The sequence below is a fragment of the Rattus norvegicus genome, chromosome 4, assembly GCF_021556685.1.
Source record: "Rattus norvegicus strain SHRSP/BbbUtx chromosome 4, alternate assembly SHRSP_T2T, whole genome shotgun sequence".
Lineage (NCBI taxonomy): Eukaryota > Metazoa > Chordata > Mammalia > Rodentia > Muridae > Rattus > Rattus norvegicus.
This window is the reverse complement of record NC_141537.1, coordinates 164,827,059-164,848,867: the sequence shown is the minus strand read 5'-3', so window position 1 is coordinate 164,848,867 and position 21,809 is coordinate 164,827,059. Positions and strand designations below refer to the sequence as shown.

General features: G+C 40.5%; 2 protein-coding genes across 2 annotated transcripts; one reads left to right on the top strand and one right to left on the bottom strand.

Moving 5' to 3' along the window:
• Positions 1-190: 190 nt before the first annotated feature.
• Clec12a (C-type lectin domain family 12, member A) lies at positions 191-18,820 on the bottom strand. Its single transcript, NM_001134716.1, has 6 exons — positions 18,529-18,820; positions 10,428-10,526; positions 9,709-9,897; positions 8,662-8,813; positions 4,071-4,177; positions 191-708 (listed from the first exon to the last, which is right to left on the bottom strand). The coding sequence occupies exons 1-6, from the start codon at positions 18,617-18,619 to the stop codon at positions 537-539; spliced, it is 810 nt and encodes a 269-aa protein (NP_001128188.1). The 5' UTR covers positions 18,620-18,820; the 3' UTR covers positions 191-536.
• Positions 11,485-12,612, top strand: Chtopl1 (chromatin target of PRMT1-like 1). Its single transcript, NM_001408845.1, has 2 exons — positions 11,485-12,051; positions 12,190-12,612. Exons 1-2 carry the CDS (start codon positions 11,646-11,648, stop codon positions 12,393-12,395), a joined length of 612 nt encoding a protein of 203 aa, NP_001395774.1. The 5' UTR covers positions 11,485-11,645; the 3' UTR covers positions 12,396-12,612.
• Positions 18,821-21,809: the final 2,989 nt, after the last annotated feature.

Here is a 21,809-nt window from a genome sequence, read left to right as displayed (position 1 = left end):
AAGCTAGAACTTAGTATCATGGCTGTCAGCAAACGAGACAAGGAAATCTAGGTACAAACATTATAGAGAGGCAGGACTATAATCACATTGTTGCTACTGTGTTTGATGCACACTGCTTATAGTTCTTCTGAATGTCAGATGTCTAAGCAACCTTTCCATTGCTGTGACAAAACACCATGACCACCATAACTTATGAAAGGATGCATTTAATTTGGCTCCTGGTTCCAGAGGGTTAGAGTCTATGACCATTGTGGTGAGGAGGATGGCAGCAGGCAGGCAAACACGGCCTTGAAGAGTAGCTGTGAGCTCACAGCTCAATTCACAAACACAGACAGAGACAGAACTAACTGGGAATGGCAGGAGCTTTTGAAAACTCAAAGCCCATCCTCAGTGATGCACCTCCTCAAACAAGGTCACACCTTCCCATGCTTCTGAAACAGTTCCAGCAACTGAGGACCACATAATCAAACAAATGAGCCGCCGGGGGCCATTCTCATTCAAACCACTATAGTAGGATAGTAGCTAGAGACAAGCAACTACAGAATGCTACCCTCTGGAAGGTCACTTAGCACACTTTCCACCTGTACCTTGCTGGCTGTCTCTTCACACATGGTATATTTCTCTTCATCACAGTTTGTATAATAAACATATTCCCCCCTTATAAAGCCACAGGACATCTTAGTTATGTCATATGTGCTTCTTTTAAACCTGTAAGAGAAAAGAAAGTACACTTGGCAAATTGTATTTTGTTTATACCCACAGAAGGGAATTTTCAAAATAGCATTGTTGTTGGTCGTGTGGTCTATTGTCTAAGTTAAATTTCAGTTGATGACGAGGGTACATACATGTGATGTGAAACACTATTTTCTCAATTTCCCACATCTGGAATATTTCTATCATTTGATTCCAGATGTAGCCTCTCTTCCCTTGGCTGAGATGATTTAGAATAATGGCAGGTCATAAGTCTCTACCTTAACTTTGCACTATCATCATCAAGTACCTTACCTAATGGCCAAGCTAGAGTAAACCCAGTTTAGAAAACCTCAAGTCTGCACTATCTCTCATGTGACAGTCCCTGCTAGCAAGATCTCAGGCAGTCCTCTGACTAATAGCATATAACTTGGGGTAAGTGATGATAAATACATTGACTCTTGGACTGATTAATAATAGTCATCAAATAAGTTTATCAGTTAATGTGAGGAGCAGAAGAAGCCTGGAGTGGGGGAAGGCTTGATTGGGTGTATTGTTGCCATGAGCTGGCTATGTTCAGGACCGTGGCCTCAGACCCTCACACACAGCCTTCCTCTGGTCTATGTGCTTTTGTTGATGGCATGTGCAAAAAAAATGTCACCATAACATTCTCCTCCTGAATATTTGTGGCCTAAATATTGTTCCTCTTCAGAGACTACTCCTACTGAACCTGCCTTTTTGTTCGGTTTCATACAACAAACCCCAGCTCCTTGTTTATCTACAAACAATATCTCACCTCCCCATCCAGCAGTATATAATAAACACAGTGAACTGCTGAGGGGCCTCGGTTTTTCCATCTGACAGTCCAGATTTTCCATCTATTTCTATGTGTTTGTCTTTTTTTCATTTTCTTACCATCCTAGTCAGGTACACCCCTAACGCTGTGCAAGAATATACCAAGCTAAACTTTCAAAAATGAGATTTCCAGAGAGCTGGAAAAATAGCTCTGTGATTAAATGGAGATTCTGGAGGACCCAAGTTTAGCTCACAGTTTATATTAAGTGGCTCACAACCACTTATAACTCCAGTTGTAAAGTATACAATGCTTCTGGCCTCCATAGATATCTGAAATTATTTGTCAATGCTCATATAAAGAAACATACACACAGACACATAATTGAAAGTAAAGTAAATATTGAAAAGTAAGATTTTCCATGATGTCAAAGTAAGCATCAGCCCCTCTAGAAAAAGCTCCCAAGTGACACTAAAAATAGTAACAAAATTTCATATGCACACTCACAAAACACTATACACTATATACACTTACATACACACACACATACACAAAACCAACACCACACCATACACACACACACACACACACACACACATAAACATACACATGTGCAAAGTACCACACATACACATGCACACATAAAACACCACACACCACATGTATCACAAACACACACACACACATACAGAAAACACCACATACCACATGTATCACACATACACACACAAGTGTAAAACAAAACACACTACACACAACACACACACACACACACACACACACACACACGCACGCAAAACAACCCCCCCATAACACACGCCACATGAATGACGATTTTACACTTATCATCTAAGGATTGTTTGACAATGTCAAACATCTAGTGCTCTTAATGCCTTATCTTCTCATGTGAAGTAATTTCTAGTGCATATTTATTCTCCTTTATAAAGATAAGACTTCATTAGTCTCCCCTCCTAATTCACACCTTTATGCTGGTTGTACTGTGTCCCCTGCAAAGGGACGTCCAAGACATCCATCCATCTCTCCTCAGTGTGAACTTACCCCCTTTCCTATCATTACATTGTTTTTCCGACCCATACTCCTACACTTATTTCTAGCTGAGGGGAATAACAATGTGAAACGGAAGCTAGTGTTTGTGGTATGAGCTGTGGTGGTGAATATGCAGAAATCACAGTGCTTAGTAAGCCTCAGTGTGGTAGACTTTCAGCAGGGTGGCCCTGGATGACTTCCTATTTGAAGCATGTAGTCAAGGTGCTGAGACACAACATGATGATATTGTTCTTGCCTAGCCAATACAAGATCTTGTATTTAATCTAGGGAGATGGCTCGGTGGTTAAAGTGCACATTGCTCTTGCAAATAAGTCAAGTTCAGGATCCCAGGATCCAGCTCATAACTACCTATAACTCCTGTGCATGGGCTCAGACACCCTGTTACAGCTTCTGTGAGCACCAACTCTTCTGCACCTCATGACATAAGTGGGGCCTGAATCAGTATCCTGCAGACTGAGACTAAAGTTTCTTTTTCTAGCCTTATATTCTTTTCCCCAAATTTCAAGAATAATAAATACAACATTTTCAAATGTTGATACAAATAAAACCTTCATTCATCCTCATTAAAAAGAACAAATACAGTGTATAAATCCAGTTATAGCAGTATATTTATAAATACCTTCTTAAATATACTTATAAAATTATATATAGTCATATATGCAGCCTATATGAAAGTTTATATAATTATTGATGCTGTAATACTTGTCCAGTGAGTCCTCAATCACTGGACTCAACAGTCTCCAATTCAAGGCTGTGAAGATGGTTCAATCAGCCAAGTCCTTCTCTAGCAAGCACAAGGACTTGAGTTCAATCCTCAGAACCTGTGAAGAAAATCTGAGCCTGGTAGCACACATTCATAATCCTAGTGTTAGGGAGACATAGACAAGCAGATCACTGGGTCTCCCCGAAACCTAGACTGTTGTGGAGTCAGTCATACCATGGCCAGTGATGGATTCTGCCTCAAAAAAAATCATAAAGTAGAGAACACCTAAAAAATAACACCAGAATTTATCCTCTGACTTCCACTAGAAACAGACATACACATACCCACACACCACATGTTCATCACACATTTAAGTGTGCCATTCATACATGCACTACACACAGACAAACACACTCATGCATTCTCAACATAAACTTATATATACCGTCCAAGATTGACTAATTTAAAGTTGTCAATCTTTCATTCACTTTCGAATTCCAGAATATTAAGTACTTAAAGGTATCTAGTGAATGAGTTTGGCTTCTGCAATCTTCTTAACTATCAGCAGTAAATTAAAAAAAAGTTTCCATAATTTGGTTACTGTAGGTTGTTGGAGATTTGCCAAAATAATTGACAAGATATGTGTGGCAACTCTCTATATAATCAAATGTAGATGTCACAGAAGCCTGACAGGGCAGTTGCCTTTAAGGTAGTGGTGTCAGCTGAAGCTGCTTTTGGCGGCAATCTACCAAGCTCCTGAAGAAATTATCTCCATTCAAGTCTAAACATAAAAATCCAACAAGACCAAAGGCTTACCCTTCAGAGAGGAACATCTTCTCACTCAGTAGCTCATAAGATCTATACATTTTACTTGGAGGCAATGCTAGCCAATAATTGTATAGCTCCTTGGACTTTATAAATTCCTGAAGAAACAGAAATGACCTTTTAAATAAGTTGACTCTAATATCTGTAAACTACACTATAGCTTTGGAGTAGTATTACCACTTTCAATGTCATTTAAAGGGGTTGCCATGTCCATCCTTGTTGTGAGAATATTTGCCTGGTCTTATAGATTATAGCTTCTTATTCTGTATTTGGTTAATGAGTCTGGGAGTCCTGCTCTTTTCTTTTGATAGAGTGGCTCTGAGGGAAAGGGGAAACGTAGGGGGAGAGATTGGGGAGATGGGAGGAAGGGGAAAATGCAATCAGGATGTAATATATAAATATATATTTATTCAAATAAAAAGTTATATATAGATGATAGATAGATCATAATTGATAAATAGATAAGAGAGAGAGAGAGAGAGAGAGAGAGAGAGTGTTTCTTAAGATGTCAGTATTTCAGGAGACAACTTTGTGAACAGAACACCAGTGGCTCAGATACTAAGATCAACAATTAATAAAAGACGCCTCATGAAATTGAAAACTTTTGTAAGGCAAAGAACATCATCAATGGGACAAAATGGCAGCCTACAGAATAAGAAACAATTTTCATGAACTCTACTTCTGACATAATTCCCAAAATACATAGAGAATTCAAGAAACTAGATGTCAATAAATCAAATAACCTAATTAAAAATGGGGTACAGATCTAAACAGAGAATTCTCAGCAGATGAATCCCCAATGGGAGAGGAAGCACTTGAAACATCCTTAACCATCAGGAAATGCAAATCAAAGTGACTCTGAGATTCTATGTTACACCTGTCAGATGGCTAAGGTGAAAAACACTAGTGGCAGTTCATGCTGGCAAGGACGTGGAGCAGAATCAAACTCTCCCATTGCTGGTGGGAGTGCAAATCAGTACAGCTACAGTGGAAATCAATTTGGCAGTTTCTCAGAATAGATTTATCAAGGCCCAGCTATGTTACTCTTGGGCAAGATGTCCCACCATACCACAAGGACCCTTGCTCAACTATGTTCATAGTAGCTTTAGTCATAATAGCAAGAAACTGCAAACAACCTAGATGTCATTCAACCAAACAATAGATAAAGAAAATGTGGTACATTTACATCAGGGAGTATTACTCAGCTGTTAGAGAAAAATAACAACATGAAATTTTCAGGCAAATGGATGGAACTAGGAAAAAAATATCATCTTGAGTGAGGTAACTTAGAATCAGAAAGACAAACATTGTATGTACTCACTTGTAAGTGGATATTAACTATAAAGTAAAGGATAATCATTTTACAATCCACAGACCCAGAGAGGCTATGTAACAAGAATGGCTTAAGGGGATGCATGGATCTCCCTAAGAAGGGGAAATAGAATAGATATTGTATGTGGACTGGGGGCAGGTGTGAACGTTAACAGTAGGGAGGGATCAGGTTGGCGAAGGATGGTGAGAAAGGTTCTTAGAAGAGACAAGTAAAACTTGGAGTAGGGGGCAATTCAGGGGTAAGGTAGAAGCCTAGTACAATGGAAACTCCCAAGAATCTATTAGGGTGACCCCAGCTAAGACGTTTATTAATCAGGGATATGAAGCCTGAAATGGTTATCTCCTATAACAAGGCTTGACTTCTGGTGAACAGATTGGGACACCAACCCAGGCACAAAACCTTTGACCTACAATTACAACCACAGCAAGATGTGTTAGGGTAAAGGTAGCCCAGAAATTATGGGAGTGTCCAACCAATGACTGATCTACATTGAGACCTATGCTTGAGAGGAAGTCCACCCCTGACAATGCCTGCAGGACCATAAACCAGAGGCTAGATGGCCCAGAGTCCTAGGATAGAATTGAACATGCAAAGAAAAAAAATAGTGAAATTATTGCTGATGATCTACTATACTCATAAACAAGAGCCTGACATCTGGCATAGTAACCATTAGAGAGGCTCCATCCAAGCAATGGATGAAAACAAATGCAAACATTAGGTGTAACTCAGTGAATCCTGCAGAAGAAGGGAAAAAGGATTGTAGGAGCCAAGGTGTCCTTGTCACCACAAGGATACCCACAGAATCAACAAACCTGGACTCACAGAGGCTCACTGAGAATGAACCAACAATCAAGGCACCTGCATGAGTTTAACCTGGGCCCTCTTCATATGCTATAATTGTGTAGTTTGGTAGGATTCCTAACAGGAAGTGGGGCTGTCTCTGACTCTTTTTCCTGCTCTAGAGACTCTTTTCCTTTTACCAGGTTGCCTCATCCAGCCTTAATATAAGGAGAGGGTTCTAGTTTTATGGCAATTTCTTATGGCATATATATCTTATGGTTTATATTCCTGGGAGGCATGTTAACAATGCCCTTTGCAAAAGGGTAACAGAAGAGGGTTAGGGAACATGGACTGGGTAAAAGGAGAGAAATTTTGGATTGTGGTGTAATATATGAGAGAATAAATTAATAATAAAAAGATGTCAGTGTTTTACAGCATATTGCCCTGACTAGCAGAAAGAAAGCAGGGCCTGCTCTGTAGAGGTGAGGAAGAATGAGACAGAAGCTACAGTGCACAGAGTGATGCAATCACAGAGCTGTGTTACAGCAGGATACCTTGCAACTGTTCAAACGATAAAAACCACCACCCAAACTGGTCAGAACAGTGGCTGATCCTGGTCATTTCAAACAGTCCTTTATGTCATCATTATGTTCTGATCACCCTTGTAAAAACTACAGCTCTCCCTTACACTTGATACCATAACACACCCAACACACCTGTGTAAGAACAAACACAAAGGGTAGATCCTAGTTCATTCCAGAATCTCTCTTCTCTCAGTGAAATTCTCACAAGACAATTATGTTAATGTGTATGAGTGCTCTGTCTTCACATAGACCACGAGAAGCAATTGAATCCCATTGTAGATGGTCATGAGCCACCACGTGGTTGCTGAGAATTGAATTCGAGATTCTGGAAGAGCAGCCAGTGTTCCTAACTGCTTAGTCTCTCTCCAGCTCTACTTCTGCTGTTTAATAAAACCCTTCAAGTTTTTGACTTCTGTGTCTGAATTCTTTGATGGTTGCAAGAACTTTACAACAGCGGGTTAAAGTCTCTGAGATCTCTTCAGTCTTCACTACTGATGATGAAAGAACCTACTGATTCATTGAGTAACATTAATATAGGATCGATGAAAAGCTTAACAATTTTCTGGTCTAAATATTTGGCTAGTGAATATTCACTCTGGGGTGAAGGATGTGGTTAATGATTGCAAACCAGTCTTATTAGGAAAAGAAGAAAACAGTACCATAGAGTCCGAGAAAACAGTAACTACAGAGCCCAGAGCCCACCCAGAATTTTTGGCCCAAGTAGCATGTGTGTGCATGTGCATGTGCATTTGCATGTGTGTGTGCCTGTGCGTGCATATGTGTGTGTGTTTTAAGTCAGTTGCTGTTTTTAAGTAAATAATTATGAATGATCACTTGAGAAAGAACAATGAGACAGAGTAATCAATTTTATAGGAGAATTCCTTTCTCTTATAAAAGATATCATGTTTCTTATGGTAGAGAAGATGAGCCATTAAGGTGATATATTTTACTTTACAATAAATGACTACAATACAGGATCAACAGATCACACTGGTAATTCTAGCCCTTGGAAGGTTGAGGCAAGAGGATTGCTGTGAGTGGAGGAAAGCCAGGGATACTAAGTAAGACTTGTCATGGGAAAAAAACAGAAAATAATAAATGATTATTATGTGAAAGATCAGAACTATTGACGAATGGTGTGAAATCCAAAGACATTATTTAGACCAGTGGTTCTCAACCTGTGGTTTGCTACCCCACTGAAAACTGAGGGACCTGTTCACAGGCCTTGTCTATGACCATCAGAAATATTAAATATTTACAATTACAATTCCTAACAGTATAAAATTACAGTTATGAAGTAGCAAGAAAAATAATTTTGAGCTGTATTAAAGGTCATGGCATTAGGAAGGTTGAGAACCACTTACTTAAACATATATCTATATCTATATATCTATATCTATATATCTATATATCTATATATATATATATATATATATATATATATATATATATATATTGGTTAAGCTGGTTTTTTGCCTAGTCAATAAAAGATGTAACAAAAGATACAATATAATGACAATAGTGAAAACACCCCTGAGTGTTTTTGTGTGAGTGGTGAGCCTTAGCCATGATCATCACACTCTGTTTTTGGAGAACTATACAGAAGGCTTGCACAGAAACCTGCTTCTACACACCCAACTTGAAAATATACAGACCTGAGGATTCTGGGAGTCCCTGGTCTACCCATCTAAAATTCTAAAGCTAAAACCTCAGTTGTGATTTCTCTGAGACAAAAGTGCAAGGCCCAGTCCCCTAGGTTTACAAGGAAAACAATCCTGAGTCAAGACACTACATGTCTGCCCAATGTGTACCTCTCTACCCCATATTTCATGATGTGAAGCTCATTCCTTTTGGGGGTTGGCGGAACAGAGGCATGAAACCTTACCAGCTCATCCTTGTTCTTAACCTTCAGGAGGCTGGCATTCCGAGCAGAGCAGAACTCAACACTCTCTTGCCATGTTGCATACTTCTGGAATCGAGAATAACAGCTGTCCTTGTACCAATCTGAAGCCTTTGGACATGGTTTACATTTATGACCTATAAAGACAGAGTTTTACAGGTTGGTTTCAAGACTCTTGACAATTATTCCTTTACTGTCTGGGTGACATCAACCAGATTTACTGTGTTCCCTCTCTTTAGGTCCAGAAAGAAAAAAAAATCCTCTAGAACCCTATATATCATCCTAGTACCCTGATACAAAACTTGGACAAACAAAAAAACATTCAAGACCTAGCCAGATTTCAACATATTGCTCATCATTAGGGGACTCACTTGTGACTCTAAAAACTAATCACAGCAAAAATACCATCTAGTAAAAACCAGGTTCCTACAGCCACATCAGACTGCCTTGCCCAGTAGGTGTTTCTCTGAGCTTTAACTTCTGGAGAGGCATCTCACAAGCAAGGGAAACATAGTTTAGCTACAAAACCTAGTAAAGCACTTGTAGGTAACACTCACTCCCCTAGTTTCATACATTGCCCAGACCTCATTTCTTTGCCAGGAACTTTCACTCCTTCAGCACTAGCTGAAATTTAGGAATGAAGTCATTTATAAAGAGGCTTCTTCCCTCATCATCATCTCTTGAGATCTGTGCCCAGGGACTGGAGAGATGGCTCAGCCATTAAAGGCTAGGCTCACAACCAAAAACATAAGAGATCTCTGCCTAGGACAATGGAAATAAACTGCAGATTAGAGAAACTGTGTATATTGACTGGTGCTTCATTATGTAACTGTCAGAACCCTGTAAGTTGTCAGCTTGTAGTTTTTACTACTTTCCTTGTTTTTGTCTTACTAGGAAATATCAATGACTCATTTACCAAACTCATTTAATTTCACATTTAATATTGGCTCTATAAGAAATTGATTCTTAAAGGGCTCTAAGGTTTAGTTTTTTGCTGCCCAGGAAATACTTTTGAGAGCAATACAGGATTACCTGGTTCTTTCTTTGACAGTTCTTGACACAACTGGGTGGCTATGTTTTGCAGCATAGCAGAAAGAGTCTTGATTTTCTTGGAGTTGTTGAGATTGTGCATCAGCTGTAGGGAAACATTTTCCTGAAGTTCTTCCTTGACTCTTTGTAATTGATTTGACTTTATCATTTCTGTCTCCAAAGTTGTATAAACTCCAGGGATTTTGTTTTCAAAGACAAAAGAAGATAAGAAAATAGTAAATGACTTTTAAAATACTTATAAATTTTCAGATATCCTATCACCTTTAGAAATTTGAAGGTTTGTTTAGTATTAACATATTAAAGTGGTATGAAAAGACTTCTTTAGAGAAGTGGTTAGAAAGACGAAGTTCATGTCTATTGACCACATTATAAGGCCACCTTTGGGACAGATTATTATAAGGACTTAATTCAAAGAATAAACACTGGTTCAATAACTCCTGGCATTTTACACCTCTGAATCAGCCAGAAAATACCTATATAAATACATACCTATATATAGACATATAATATATAAATATAGACAACATAATAGACTCTTCAGGTTGCATTTACACATTTATTCATATACGTCTGTAACAATAACAGAATTTGAGAGGGGGAAGGCAGGAGGATGAGAGGGATTAATGGGAAGGGCATGGGATGACACAACTATATTTTAATTAAATGTAAAATTTCTTTTTAAAGAATGGGGTGATACATACAGATGCATCCTAAGGCCACCACTCCAATAAACAGCAGAAGGCATAGAAGAATCAGAATCAAGACTGTTTTATGTTGTGAATAGGAACCAGCAGAAGGTACTGTGAAAAGAAAAAAGCACAGGATTCAGAAGCAGCTCATATCTTAACTTCATTTTATTCATTCATTCATTCATTCATTCATTCATCCTCCCCTCGTTTCTTTCATCTATGTATTTTGCTAGAAATTTACAGACTTTAGTTTGTTTTAAGAGCAATCAGATAGGAAACCATAACTAAGACACCAGGTCTTTGAGTATGCTATGTCTTATCCCGCAGAATTTTTGGTTCATGAAATGTCTTAACTATCTTACCAATAAGATCAAGGCAATAACTTTAAAAAGAATAAGAAATATTCATTAAGTTCTTTTGAAAATGAGTCTCATAGGCAAAGACATTAACCCTTAGATTGAAGAAAGACATACACACACACACACACACACACACACACACACACAATAAAGATAGCCTCAAGAATAAACAGAAGAAAAAATGGGGGTACAGGTAGAGTGTGTCCTTAGATGCATTTGTGGAAAGTGTGTTCCTGAAGACCGAAGAAAGTTTTATGAGAAGTCTTTTGGAATGTTGAGTTGATGCTTAACAGAAGACGCAAACTGGCTTGTTTGTGTGGTTCCCTCTATAGCTAACAATGAGGTTGCAGTACAGCAAAGCAGGTTGTCACTCTCTGTGCCCCACTGTGCCCCATCAGCTCTGTACCTCACATAGTCTGAACCTGACCTTCTCATTACAACTTCTCCAATATTACTACCCAATTTATTTGAAGCCACAATTATGCTTACACCTAAACCACACAAAAACCTTACAAAAAAAAAAAGAACTTCAGACCAACTTCCCTCATGAATATTGTTGCAAAATTACTCAATAAAATTCTCCCAGACTGGGACACCAAGCGGGAGTTGGCGGCGCCGGCTGTGGTGGCACAGACGGAAGGCAGGAAAAGGCTGGCTTGACGAGCGGGAGGATCAGTCGGCTAAATACTCAACCCACAAGGGAGCCTCGCAACCTACCATTTAAGCATCTAACCCAACCGCCCAGCTAGTTAACCCGAGCGGTCCGCCGTCAGCTCGGGTTCGGCCGGCCTCCGGCCCGCCCGCCGCAGCCGTGGTGGCAACCCCAGGAGGAGCGCTGGCGTCCATCTCCTTCGATTCTCGGGATTTGAAGATGGCTGCACAGTCAGCGCCGAAAGTTGTGCTAAAAAGCACCACCAAGATGTCTCTAAATGAGCGCTTTACTAATATGCTGAAGAACAAACAGCCGATGCCAGTGAATATTCGGGCTTCGATGCAGCAGCAGCAGCAGCTAGCCAGTGCCAGAAACAGAAGACTGGCCCAGCAGATGGAGAATAGACCCTCTGTCCAGGCAGCATTAAAACTTAAGCAGAAGAGCTTAAAGCAGCGCCTGGGTAAGAGTAATATCCAGGCACGGTTAGGCCGACCCATAGGTGCTCTGGCCAGGGGAGCAATTGGAGGAAGAAGCCTTCCCATAATCCAGAGAGGCTTGCCCCGAGGAGGACTACGTGGGGGACGTGCCACCAGAACCCTGCTTAGGGGTGGGATGTCGCTCCGAGGTCAAAACCTGCTCCGAGGTGGACGAGCCGTAGCTCCCCGAATGGGCTTAAGAAGAGGTGGTGTTCGAGGTCGTGGAGGTCCTGGGAGAGGGGGCCTAGGGCGTGGAGCTATGGGTCGTGGCGGAATCGGTGGTAGAGGTCGGGGTATGATAGGTCGGGGAAGAGGGGGCTTTGGAGGCAGAGGCCGAGGTCGTGGCCGAGGGAGAGGTGCCCTCACTCGCCCTGTATTGACCAAGGAGCAGCTGGACAACCAATTGGATGCATACATGTCGAAAACTAAAGGACACCTGGATGCTGAATTGGATGCCTACATGGCACAGACAGATCCTGAAACCAATGATTGAAGCCTGCCTGCCTGCCTGCCCACCTGTTAGACTCTTGTTAAAGTCACCACATCTATACAACAACCTTGAGAAAACATAAGAAGAAACGTGATCGATGCTGGAAGGACATGTCACAATAGGCTGTGGACTTACCTGCCACCAATTGGTGCATTTAGTCCCTTCCGTCTACTTTTTGATACTGTGTTATATGAAACCCTATTTTCCTTTAAAAAAAAAATTCTCCCAGACTGAATCCAAGAACACATCAAAACCATCATTCACCATGATCACCAGGCTTCATCCCAGGAATGCAAGGATGGTTCAATATAGGGAAACCCATCAATATAATCCACTATATAAACAAACTCAAAGAAAAAAACCACATGATCATCTCATTAGATGCTGAGAAAGCATTTGACAAAATTCAACACCCCTTCATGATAAAAGTCTTGGAAAAATCAGGAATTCAAGGCCCATACTTAAACATAGTAAAAGCAATACACAGCAAATCAGTAGCCAACATCAAACTAAATGGAAACTTGTAGCAATCCTACTAAAATCAGGGACAAGATAAGGCTGCCCACTCTCTCCTTACCTATTCAAAATAGTATTTGAAGTCCTAGCCAGAGCAATTAGACAACAAAAAGAGGTCAAAGGGATACAAATTGGAAAAGAAGAAGTCAAAATATCACTCTTTGCAGATGAAGTGATAGTATACTTAAGTGACCACAAAAAATCCACCAGAGAACTCCTAAACCTGATCAACAACTTCAACAAAGTGGGTGGATATAAAATTAACTTAAACAAATCAGTAGTTTTCCTCTACTCGAAGGATAAACAGACAGAGAAAAAAATTAGGGAAACAACACAATAGCAACAAATAATATAAAATACCTTGGTGTAACACTAACCAAGCAAATAAAAGATCTATATGACAAGAACTTTAAGTCTCTGAAGAAAGAAATCGAAGAAGATCTCAAAAGAAAGAAATCAGAGAAGATTGCAGAAGGTGGAAAGATTTTCTATGCTCATGGATAGGCAGGATTAATATAGTCAAAATGGCCATCTTGCTGAAAGCATCTACAGATTCGATGCAATCCCCATCAAAACTCCAACTCAATTCTTCATAGAGTTAGAAAGAGAAATTTGCAAATTCATTTGGAATTAAAAAAACCTAGGAGAGCAAAAACTATACTCAACAATAAAATAACTTCTGGGGGAATCACAATCCCTGACCTCAAGCTGTATTACAGAACAATAGTGATAAAAAAAAAAAAAACCTTGCATGCTATTAGTACAGAGACAGGCAGGTAGATCAGTGGAATAGAATTAAATACCCAGAAATGAAACCACACATACATGGTTACTTGATCTTTGAAAAAGGAGCTAAAACTATACAATGGAAAAAAGACAGCATTTTCAACAAATGGTGCTGGTTCAACTAGAGGCCAGCATGTAGAAGGATGCAAATTGACCCATTTTTATCTCCTTGTACAAAGCTCAAGTCCAAGTGGATCAAGTACCTCCCCATAAAACCAAATACATTGAAACTAACAGAAGAGAAAGAGGGGAAGAGCCTTGAATACATAGGCACAGGGGAAATTTTCCTGAACAGAACACAAATGGCTTATGCTCTAAGATCAAGAATTGACATATGGGACTTCATAAAATTACAAAGCTTCTGTAAGGCAAAGGATACTGTCAATAGGACAAAAGAGCAAACAACAGATTGGGAAAAGATCTTTACCAATCCTACATAAAATAGAGGGCTAGTATAAAATATATACAAAGAACTCAAGAAGTTAGACTCCAAATAATCAAATAACCCTATTAATAATGGAATACAGAGCTAAACAAAGAATTCTCAACTGAGGAATATCCAATGGCCATGAGGCACCTAAAGAAATATTCAACATCCTTAGTTATCAGGGAAATGGAAATCAAAACAACCTTGAGATTCCACCTCACACCAGTCAGAATGGCTAAGACCAAAAACTCAGGTGACAGCAGATGCTGGCGAGGATGTGGAGAAAGAGGAACACTCCTCCATTGTTGGTGGGATTGCAGACTGGTACAACCATTCTGGAAATCAGTCTGGAGGTTCCTCAGAAAATTGGACATTGAACTGCCTGAGGATCCAGCTACACCTCTCTTGGGCATATACCCAAAAGATACCCCAACATATAAAAAAGACACGTGCTCCACTATGTTCATAGCAGCCTTATTTATAATAGCCAGAAGCTGGAAAGAACCCAGATGCCCTTCAACAGAGGAATGGATACAGAAAATGTGGTACATCTACACAATGGAATATTACTCAGCTATCAAAAACAATGACTTTATGAAATTCGTAGGCAAATGGTCGGAACTGGAAAATATCATCCTGAGTGAGGTAACCCAATCACAGAGAAACACACATGGTATGCACTCATTGATAAGTGGCTATTAGCCCAAATGCTTGAATTACCCTAGCTGCCTAGAACACATGAAACTCAAGACAGATGATCAAAATGTGAATGCTTCACTCCTTCTTTAAAAGGGGAACAAGAATACCCTTGGCAGGGAATAGAGAGGCAAAGATTAAAACGGACACAGAAGGAACACCCATTCAGAGCCTGCCCCACATCTGGCCCATGCATATACAGCCATCCAATTAGACAAGATGGATGAAGCAAAGAAGTGCAGGCCGACAGGAACCGGATGTAGATCTCTCCTGAGAGACACAGCAAGAATACAGCAAACACAGAGGCGTATGCCAGCAGCAAACCACTGAATTGAGAATAGGACCCCCGTTGAAGGAATCAGAGAAAGAACTGGAAGAGCGTGAAGGGGCTCGAGACCCCATATGAACAACAATGCCAAGCAACCAGAGCTTCCAGGGACTAAGCCACTACCTAAAGACTATACATGGACTGACCCTGGACTCTGACCTCATAGGTAGCAATGAATATCCTAGTAAGAGCACCAGTGGAAGGAGAAGCCCTGGGTTCTGCTAAGACTGAACCCCCAGTGAACTAGATTGTTGCGGGGAGGGCGGCAAGGGGGGGAGGATGGGAGGGGAACACCCATAACGAAGGGGAGTGGGGGATGTTTGCCCGGAAACCGGGAAAGGGAATAACACTCGAAATGTATATAAGAAATACTCAAGTTAATAAAAAAAAAAAAAACTCAGGTGAGAGTAGATGCTAGTGAGGATTTGCAGAAAGAGGAACACTCCTCCATTGTTGGTGGAATTGCAAACTGGTACAACCACTCTGAAAATCAGTCTAATGGTTCCTCAGAAAATTGGACATAGTTCTACCTGAGGACCCAGCTATACCACTCTTGGGCATATACCTAAAGGATGCTCCAACATATAACAAGGACACATGCTCCACTATGTTTATAGCAGCCTTATTTATAATAGCCAGAAGCTGGAAAGAACTCAGATGCCCTTCAATAGAGGAATGAATACAGAAAATTAACACATTCAGTACTCAGCTATTAAAAACCATGACTACATGAAATTCTTAGGCAAATGGATGAAACTAGAATATATCCTGAGCGAGGTAACCCAGTCTCAAAAGAACACACATGGTGTGCACTTACTGATAAGTGGATATTAGCCTAAAAGCTTGAAATACCTAAGAAGAAATTCATAGATCATACAAAGCTTGGGAAAAAGGAAGACCAAAATGTGGATGCTTCATTCCTTCTTAGAAGGGAGAACAAGTACTCACAGTAGGAAATAGAGAGACAAAGAGTGGAGCAGGAACTGAAAGAAAGGTCATTTAGATACTGCTGCACCTGGTGATCCATCCCATATGAAGCCATCAAACCTAATCTCTATTGCTGATGCCAAGAAGTGCTTGCTGACAGGAGCCAGATACAGATGTCTCCTGAGAGGCTGTGCCAGAGCCTTACTGATACAGATGTGGATGCTTGCAGCTAACCATTGGACATAGCATGGGGACGCCAATGGAGGAGTCCAAGGACTAAAGGAGCTGAAGAGGTTTGCAACCTCATAGGAAGAACAACAATATCAACCAACCAGACCCCACCAGAGTTTGCCAGAAATAAACCACCAATAATGGGTACATATAGAGGACCATGGCTCCAGCCGCATATGTGGCAGAGGATGGCATTGTCCAGCATCAATAGGAGGAAAAGCCCTTGGTCCTGTGAAGGCTTGTTTCCCCAATGTAGGGGAATGCCAGGGCATTGAGGTGGGAGTGAGTGGGTAGGAGTGAGAGCATCCTCATAGAAGCAGGAGGAGGAGGGAGGGTGTATGGGAGGGGGAAAAGGGTATAACATTTGAAATGTAAATATATAAAATTTCTAAGAAAATTAAAATTAAAAGATTTTACATTATGGATTATTAAAACATTGCATGATTTAAATTATCCTCATGTATGGATATATAAGAAGACTGTTTCAGGAAAGTAGTTCGAGAATAACCTAATATTCTTACTCTGCTCTTGAAATGTGTTTCATATCTACAGATGGTAGCATAACAATGTTGTGAAGTCTCCTAAAGTGACATATAAAACATAAAACATGATTTCTTAATTTATTGGAAAATTATTGTTAGTGAATGTACTGCAAATGTTCTAGTCCTTATCTGAGGTTTGAATACAATTTCATAGGCTATCTTTTGTTATAATTATTTTATCATCTATTTATGCACTCAGTTATTTAAAAGTTATCAGATCTGTGTCATTTAGGCAACAAGACACTATTGTGACTGTTAATGTTGTCATCTAGATGCATTTTAAAGTGACAGGAAACAAAGTGCAAAATGATTGTTTGATAGAGAAATGATAGATACATAGATACATGTATAGATAGATCATAGATATAGAGGATAGATGATAGAGATGATTTGCAGATGATAGATAGATAGATAGATAGATAGATAGATAGATAGAAATTAGATGATAGATGTTAGATGATAGAAAAATGATTGATAGATTGACTGATAGATGATAGATATAGATGATAGATGATAAGATAGATGATAGATGTGAGAGAGAGAGAGAGAGAGAGAGAGAGAGAGAGAGAGAGAGAGAGAGAGAGATTTGAAACTGAAAGTCATGAGATAACACTTAGAAATTCATGTTGAGTGAACCAGAGCAGGAGACCAGGGGAGAGCCCTCCAGTGCTCCATCAAAGAACACAATCAAGTCAGGACAAGCAGAAGAGCAAAACCAGCTCAGTCACAGAAATAATGAAAACCAGGAGAGTATGTCCCAGAGAATGCACAGTGTGAAGAAATTTCACATAGGTTATGGTGTGTTGTGAGTGTTGTGCTGAGTGTGCCAGATTGTGTTATGCTGTACCGAGAGTAGAGCCTCACACATGCTAAGTGATGGCTCTAGCACTCATCTGTATCCCCAACTCTTTTCTTCCTTCTTATTTTGAGATAGAATCTCACTTAACTGACTGCCCAGGTTCACTCTGAACTCACTGGCAGTTTAGGTAGGCCTTGGACTTTCAATCCTCCTGGGTAGCTGGGATTAAAGAACCGCTCCCTCAGATCTAGCAAAGAAAGCAATCTTTTTTTTTTTTTCTTTTTTTTGGAGCTGGGGACCGAACCCAGGGCCTTGCGCTTGCTAGGCAAGCGCTCTACCACTGAGCTAAATCCCCAACCAAGAAAGCAATCTTAAAAGGGACTGCTCAGCAGTATAAAAACTGTAGAGAGGCATAGCAGTGAAGCAGAGACATGAGGTAGAGGCAGCTCAGGGGCTAACTGCACTTGCTGTACAAGTCTTACAACCTAAGCTAAATCCCTGGTGGTTCACATAGTGCAATGAGAGGAGTGTTTCCTCAAGATGTCCTTAGGCCTCCACACAAGCACTGTAGAACACACACACACACACACACACACACACACACACACAAACACAAAAATCTCTTCCCGATAAAAACACCATGATTTGAAAATATAATCCCTTATAAAAAAAGTAATATAAAACATAGTGTTTTGTTGTAATGGCTTATAATAAATGCCTTATGCCTTAAAGAAAAATATTTTAATCTCTTTGATACTTGTGGTTTAAATGAAAGACCTAATCAAAAAGTCACACTGCATATAAAAGTTTAAAAAAATTAAAAATTAAAAATCCACACAGCCACTGCCACAGCCCTACATCACATCCATGGCTCGGAATCTTACCTTTTCTCCCACATTTGTCAGACTTCTGGCTTTCTTCTTTCTTATCAGAGTCCTGGAATTTGAGATCTGCATAAACAATTTCCTCAGACATTGATGAATATTCAGAGAAAGCTCCAGAAACCGTCCTTTGAAAAAGGTGAGAGGGCTGACTGTTAAGCAAGTCTTCCTAGACATTCAACCCTTGGTAAACCGCCTCACGAGCTGGAATTTCTTTTTGAAAAACTACTATGCTAGTCTCTCAAATATGTGCCCATGAGCCACAGTCAGTCTGTGGCCTCAGACAAGAACAGATAAGATCGAAAGAGGAACGCCTTTCTTCCTCATATTTCTTCCTTTTTCTCCACATAACGCAATTGTTGAAATTGCGCTTGGATAATAATAACGGCATACAAGTTGAGCAACTCACTCCTACTACACAGTGCAGATAAAGCAGAGGATTAAACTCTCAACCAGGGAAACAGTCAGAATGATTCAGATCTCAAATGCTCCCTGGGACACCACAGTGAACTGTAATGGTCAAAGTCCTCAGAGAAAGACTGACTTAGGTCTGAACATTCATAGAAAAGGCAGGGAAGACACATGAAGAGTTGAGAGACGGAAGACCATATTCTCTCTCTCTCTCTCTCTCTCTCTCTCTCTCTCCTGCTGCTGCTGCTGCTGCTGCTGCTGCTGCTGCTGCTGCTGCTGCTGCTGCTGCTGCTGCAAAGGTTCTGGCTAGATTACAAAAACGTTGCTTCCAGCACCAGAGAAGCAGAAGCAAGTGGATGTCTGTGAGTTCCAGGCTAATGGCGCGTAAATATTGAGTTCCAGGATAGCTAATACTACATAGAAAGGCAACATCTCAATTCATGCCCACTCCCATAAATAAGTAAGTAAATGAATAAAACCTGAGACATTACTACCACCCCCACCACCACGTGTGTAACCGGTCAATAAATGAGCAAGTCAAAGATGTAAGGCATAACCTGGGTTGTGTTGGTACTAACTTCCTTCTCTTTTTCATTGGCTCATTAAAGCATGTCATGTGGATTGAGGCTTTGTGCAAAAAGACAAGGCTGGTTTTTGATTTCCTGGCATGCAGAGCTATAAATGGAAATCTCAAACACAACTTTCTGTTCTAGGCATGTACACTCACAGTGTGGTTCAGACCACCAGTTCATAAATAGTGTTTGTTGTTCAGGGAAACTACGTGTTTCCATTGTCTGAGGACTATGACTTAAAGCCTGGGCATTGCTTCAGTGTGCAGTGCTACTTTTTAAATACCTTCTCCTAATACCTCTTTGAAATCCTTACTGATACCTTTGACACATATAAATAATGTTGAGCAGTTTGGCATTGTTTAGAAAAAACTGTAGAAGAGAATGTTTTTAATTCAATAAGTTGAACTACTTTAATGTGGTAAAATAGTGTTCAGATCAGCAACACTATATAGAGTCAGGGAGCTCGATGTACTTATTTATGGGTTTATGTGTGGGTGACAATAATAGTCACAGAAAAGACGGCCATGAATTTGAGAGGGAGTAATGGACAGAATGGGAGAGGTTGGAGGGAGGGAAAGGATAGGGAGGGGATGATGTCATTATATTTTAATTTTAAAAAGACAGCAAATAGAAGAGGCTTTTTCTACAACCGCCCCGAAAAAAAACATAAACAAGAGTCATAAGTGCAAATTCACTAGATATTGACAAAACCAAATTGAAGAGTAGAAAATGGATAGTTATAAACTGCACCCAATCCTCTGGGCTCCACTGTCTGACCCACAACCCTGCCTGATTTCTTAGAGGCATGCTAGCACTAGAGACCCCACCCTAATCCCTAGGCCTGACAACTCCCCTTAAAGGGCACCCATTGGCTGTAAATTGTGCTCCATCCCCTGGACTCTACTTACCAGTTCAGAACTCTGCTTGTTTCCCAGAGTCCATGCAAGCACCAGGGACTCCAGGCCATGACACAATACTAGGAACCCCAGTGGCAACATTAGTGGCACCTAAAACCCCATAGGCCTCACAGGGGGTTGTAGGCAAATGGATGAAACCTAAAAAGATCATCCATTCTGAGTGACTTAGCACGGATCCAGAAAGACGAAAAAGTTATGTTCATACTTGTAGATGGATATTAACCATATTAGTACAGGATAACCATGCTACAATCCCAAAAGGCTATGTAACAAGGAGCCCAAGGGATAAGGGGGGCACTTAAATCTCATTGAGAAGGAGAGATGGATTAGACATGGGGATGGATGAAAGGAGGGTAATTGATCAGGAAGGGGGTGGGGAAGGACGGAGGGAAAGAGAACCGGGGAGACAACTGGAGAGGGGGTGGGCATCTGGGAGAAGCTAGAAACCTAGGGCAATGGAAACTCCCAAGAATCTATGTGGGTACAAAGAGCCTGAATCACTCATCTCCTGTAACCAGAAAGGTCTTTCAATGGAGGGATTGGGACACCAACCCAGCCACAAAACCTTCAACCTAAAATTTGCTCTGCCTATAAGATGTGCAGAGGTAAAGATAGAGCAGAAATTGAGGGAATTGTCAGCCAATGACTGAGCTTGAGACCCATGCCATGCCAGGGGGCCCACGCCTGACACTGTTAATGATACTCTGCTATACTTGCAGACAGGACCTAGAATAACTGTCATCTGAGAGGCTTCACCCAGCACCTGATGGAAACAGATGCAGTGATTCACAGCCAAACAATAGATGCAGCTTGGAGAATCCTGTAGAAGAGGTGAAAGAAGGATTGAAAGAGTCAGAGGGGCCAAGGACACAAGAAAACCTACAGAATCAATTAACCTGGGCCTACTGGGGCTCACAGAGACTGAACTGCCAACCAGATTAGCATGCAGGGGACAAACCCAGGCCCTATGTAACGGTTGTGCAACTTGGTCTTCAGGTGGGACTCCTAATAGTGGGCGCAGCGGCTGTCTCTGACTCAGTTGCTTACCTTTGGATCCCTTTCCCTAACTGAACTGCCTTGTCTAGCCCTAATAGGAGAAGATGCTCCTAGTCTTACTTATAACCAAGTCTCTTTGGTATTCCTGGAAGGCCTCTTCTTCTCTGAGGCGAAAGGGAGGAGGGCTGGAAGGAAGTGAAGTGAGAAGAAAAGACAAGGAAGAGAGGAGAGACTGGAAGCTGCAGCAGTCAGGATGTAAAGTAAATAAATAACTTAATTAATGATAAAGAAATTAAAAAACATGCTTTAACAGTAGTATTAAGAGTATAAAATCATTTGTAAGAGTTTCAATAAATGTTAGTTGAATTAAAACAACAGTGGATATTTT